At 58.7% G+C, this 4,773-nt stretch overlaps 1 protein-coding gene across 1 annotated transcript; it reads right to left on the reverse strand.

Annotated features, from left to right (window-relative positions):
• Nucleotides 1-588: 588 nt before the first annotated feature.
• Nucleotides 589-2,910, reverse strand: LOC308473936 (uncharacterized protein). Its single transcript, XM_080999809.1, has 2 exons — nucleotides 1,822-2,910; nucleotides 589-1,695 (listed from the first exon to the last, which is right to left on the reverse strand). The coding sequence occupies exons 1-2, from the start codon at nucleotides 2,337-2,339 to the stop codon at nucleotides 681-683; spliced, it is 1,533 nt and encodes a 510-aa protein (XP_080855935.1). The 5' UTR covers nucleotides 2,340-2,910; the 3' UTR covers nucleotides 589-680.
• Nucleotides 2,911-4,773: the final 1,863 nt, after the last annotated feature.

Genomic DNA, 4,773 nt, shown 5'->3' on the forward strand with positions numbered 1-4,773 from the left:
AGTAGTCATCCAGGTAATGGGAAATGCGGTGGGACCCCGACCTGCGTTTCATGGCCCATTCCACGAATGTGCTGAAGGTTTCAAATGCAGCGCATGCGATGGAACAGCCCATGGGCATAGCTTTGTCAAAGTACCATTGGTCCTGGAATTTGAAACCTAGCAACCAGAAGTCCCTGGGGTGGACTGGTAACAGACGGAAGGCTGATTCGATGTCACATTTTGCCATGAGTGCGCCCGGGCCACACTCCCTAACCAGCCTGATTGCCTGATCAAGAGATGCATATTTGACTGAGCATTGTTCTTCGGGAATGGCATCATTTACTGACCCACCCTTTGGGTAAGAAAGGTTATGTATTAATCGAAACTCGCCTGGTGCCTTCTTAGGTACAATACCCAGTGGGGACACTATGAGGTTAGGAAATGGAGGTTCTGTGAAGGGACCTGCAACTCGCCCCAGCAAGCGTTCTTTGGTGATCTTCTTCTCGGCAATGTGTGGCATATCTCGGACAGACTTTTGGTTGGGGGGATTGGTGCATGAGGGGGTGCCTACCACTGGGATGCGGAAACCTTCCTTAAAGCCCTCCTCAATGTATTTTGCTGCCTCTTTATTGGGGTACTGGTGTAACAAAGGCAACATTGCTGATAGAGATATGGGTGAGGGGGCTAGGGAAAGGAGAGCACTATTTGCGGGCATTGTTTTTGCTTTGCTGAGTGCCAGAGGGGCCTGTAGAGGCTCCGGCCTCTCTTTTGTCTTGAGATGTGCCTGCGCCTGATCCGCGGGAGCCTCGAAAAAGCTTCTTCCCCCGAAAACATTTCATGGTGGGGTGAGATCCACTACAGCGCTCGCATTCATGAGCAAATCGACATTTTTCTCTGAGGCAGGAGCCGTTGTTATACTCCCAGCAAGATCTCTTGGGGGCCTTGGATTGAAATTTGGACTGTTTCACATTGTCGGGCCCTTTCTTGAAGAACGGGGCAACCAACTCAGACCACACGTCATCATCTTTGATATCCCATCTAACTGTGTCGTCCTCTGCCGCCCGTTCCCTGAATGCCTGGTCATAGGCGAGTGCCGCCTCCCCCCCAGACATGGCTTCAGCCTTTAGGATGATGAGTAGGTAGTTGGACAAGTGCCAACCCCTGTCAGGGTAACTAGCGACTATAATACCCATGTAAGTGGTGTATGCGGTGAGCCAATTACGAAAGGTACGCTCAACACTCACTTTTTTATCTTTTTTCCTCTGCTCGGCGGATTTAGATTTTAGGGCTGTCGAAGCGGCAGGGGATAGCAGATCAAACAAATCCACGAACTCCCCATTAAGGATGCGTTCCCGAAACTTCTCACGCAGGCGAATGCCTGGGGGCTGGTCGGTTCTTTTGTGGTTGGATTTCCTAACTCTACCTCTGGAGTCAATGCCCTCCTCCCCGCACGGCGCGATAGCACCATGTTCACGCCTGTGCCTCCGGTTGCAGCGCCGCCAAACCCAGTGTGGCAGCCCTGGGGCGTCGGGGCCTGTAACCCAATAGCCATTGATGCTCCCCCCCTGTTCACTATCAGTGGAGCTGGACCTACCAGAGGAACTAGATGATCCAGATGAGTCCCTCTTGGACTTGTGGCCCCTCCTCCTGGATTTGTGGTGTTTCCTCCCGCGATGACGCGATCTGCGCGACTCAGGGCTCTTGTCACTCTTGTACCTGTCAGAGGAACTAGGTGATCCAGATGAGTCCCTCTTGGACTTGTGGCCCCTCCTCCTGAATTTGTGGTGTTTCCTCCCGCAATGACGCGATCTGCGCGACTCAGGGCTCTCGTCACTCTTGTACCTGTCAGAGGAGCTGGAACGGGGGGACCTACCTCTGCGCCTGGTGGATGCTGATGATGAACGTGACCCACCTTCCTGAGCACGGCGGTCAGAGGAGCTGCTACTGCACCCTCGCCTGCGGCCGTGAGGTGACCCGGAGCTCCCTCTGCGCGAATCCCGCCGCTGCAGGCGGCGCCTCAGCCGGGCAATGGTCCTATCCCTACTGTCTCCTCGCGCCGAGTGCGAGGGACTGCTACTAAGGGAGGAGCGGGTAGAGGAGGAGCTCTCTGTACGTCTCGGCTTGACAGCCGACCCCTTGCCGGCGCGGCTTGCCAAGGCTAGTGGGCTTATGTACCCAGAAGACCCTCTAGGTGCCGCTGCCCTCTTGGACGTGGTCTTCTTGGGCTTGGGCTGCTCCTCCCTGGTCGCACGCACCTTCCGCTGTCCAGAGGCCTGACCTTGGGCAGGCTTGGTGGGCGCACCCCTTACAGTGCCCCTTCTGGTGCGGGGAGGAGAAGCAGCCTGACGCTTTGGCGGCATGGTGTGGGGCTAATAGAGTAGGGTATGCTAGGGAATCCGTAAAACAAGGGGGGGGCAGTGATTGGTAGGAAATGCCCGCTATCAATTTGCAAACACACACTAGTGATAAGGTAAGGGTACGAATAATGGGAGGGGAGGAGATAAGGCAAGAACTGAGTCGCAGCAGGAATCGCTACTGAAGGCTGCAAAATAAAACAAGCAATAGTTTAGAAAATCACTGCACAGATTTCAGTTGAGGTCCATGGGCAGTCTCCCCTCGTCGATAATGAGCGCGATGCCTGCTGTCCACTGCACCTGCTGGCAAGCCATGATGGTGAGATGTAAAACCAATACGTACCTAATGAGGCCATAGGTGTGCCTGAGGACCACTGAGGCATGACCGCCCATGCAGCCAGATCCAGGGTGGCCACCGCCATGTGGCCACCGGAGCAATGGCTGCCGCCATGTGGTCGCCATTGAAATGGCTGCAGACATGGAGCCACCACCAAGAGGCCCCGCACGCCCCCAACAGGGACCAGTCCTACAGCAGCTTGGCAGGGCCCTGTGATGCGGCGCCACCCCCGCCACACAGCTCAAGGGTGGGGCGAGAATGCCCGCCGGCTGCAGGGGTCCCCCCCCACCGCCCAAGGAAGGCCCCAGGGTCGCCAGAGGCCTAGTGTAGGACGTGCGAGGCGGCAGAGCCTCCCTGCGGCCTTAAAAGGCCGGCCAAAGCTGGGGGAGGCAGCGCGGTGTGGCCCGCCCCCCCACGGAACGTGGAGGCGGCGGGAAGGCCCCCGCCACCCAGGGGAGGCCCCGAGGCCGCCAGAGGCCCATCCAGGCCACACAACGTGGTGGAGCCTCCCCGAGGCCCAGTCAGGCCTCCACGAGGCCCAGCTGGGCCTCTGGAGCCAGGGGAGGCCGCATGGCGCGGCCCGCGGCCCCCCCGGCGATCGCGGGGGCGGGAGGAAGGCCCCCGCCACCCAGGGGAGGCCCCGAGGCCGCCAGAGGCCCAACCAGGCCGCACAACGTGGTGGAGCCTCCCCGAGGCCCAGTCAGGCCTCCACGAGGCCCAGCTGGGCCTCTGGAGCCAGGGGAGGCCGCCTGGCGTGGCCCGCGGCCCCCCCGGCGATCGTGGGGGGCGGCAGGAAGGCCCCCGCCACCCAGGGGAGGCTCCAGGGCCGCCGGAGGCCCGACTAGGCCGCGGAGCCTCCCGAGGCCCAGCCGGGCCTCCCTGAGGCCCAGCCAGGCCTCCAGAGCCAGGGGAGGCCGCCTGGCGCAGCCCGCGGCCCCTCCGGCGATCGTGGGGGCGGCAGGAAGGCCCCCGCCACCCAGGGGAGGCTCCAGGGCCGCCGGAGGCCCGACTAGGCCGCGGAGCCTCCCGAGGCCCAGCCAGGCCTCCAGAGGCCTAGGGAAAAAGGATCCCCTTTTAAAAGGGGATCCTGAAAACCATTACCCCCCCCACTATCCTTTGGGAACCCTGTCGCGGGGGGGGAGGCCAAAGGCCCCAGGCTTACCTTTAGGAGCGAGGAAGTCCAGCGACGTCCTTCCTGGAGAAGCTCTGGAGCCAAGTGAGGATTCCTAGGTAAGATCCTCCCTCTACTGTGTGGGCAGGTAATCCCTCCCCTACCTGGCCTGGTCTCCTTGGCAACGCTTCCCCCAGGTGGGATTGGACAACTGACTGAGGTAGGCGGAGACCTCCAGGTATCCCACCTGAGGGAAGGCAAAGCCAAGCCTATGCTGTTGGGGCCACTCCAGATCTAGGGGCTGCACGCGTCCACGCAAAGGGCGCCCCCCGTTTTAAGCGGGGAGCGGTCATTCTGTTGGGTTCCACCTCCCATCAGCATGGCCAATGGTCAGACATGATGGGAGTTGTAACCCAAGAATATCTGGAAAGCAACAGATTCATCATCCCTGCTTTAAACTGGAGGACAAAACTTCTGGAGTGGAACTTGACTTGATGGGCAGCAACCCTAGTTAAGAAAATGTGCCTGCAACAAACAAGGCCTGACCTGGCCAACGTGCCCTCACATCTGCCTCACCTTCACAGTGACAACTTTGCCAAGGTGATGCCAGTGCTAATCTAGCTTGGTTCACATGCAGTTGCACCTTAAGCCTGCCAGGAGTGAATGAGGGCTATCCTCGCCTGCGCTGTGTTCAATGACACAAGGACCATACTTGAAGGGGGAGGAATGTTACTGAATGATAAGATACGACTGCGTGAGCCCAGGGATCCGCTATGCATTGTGAATTAGGAGGTAACTCCGCCTACTGAATGTACAAAGGAGCACGTGATGTGGCTCTCTCTCTCTCTATAATGGCGTATATGTGAATAAGCTCACCCATTCATGCATACGAGTTCGTTCAAAAAGGTTCGCACAAACTGGACTTAAGGACGTACAACCATATGCATGTTGTGCCAATGGCATATGCTGCCCTGTACATAGAGAGAAGGGTG

The sequence above is a fragment of the Podarcis pityusensis genome (assembly GCF_964106645.2).
Source record: "Podarcis pityusensis genome assembly, chromosome: 3".
In the NCBI taxonomy this organism is placed as follows: domain Eukaryota; kingdom Metazoa; phylum Chordata; class Lepidosauria; order Squamata; family Lacertidae; genus Podarcis; species Podarcis pityusensis.

Coding starts and splice junctions, on each gene's coding strand:
- LOC308473936 (XM_080999809.1), bottom strand. CDS start 2,339: ATGCCGCCAAAGCGTCAGGCTGCTTCTCCTCCCCGCACCAGAAGGGGC. Junction 1,696..1,821: donor CGTTCCAGCTCCTCTGACAG/GTACAAGAGTGA, acceptor TTCCTCTGACAG/GTACAAGAGTGACAAGAGCC.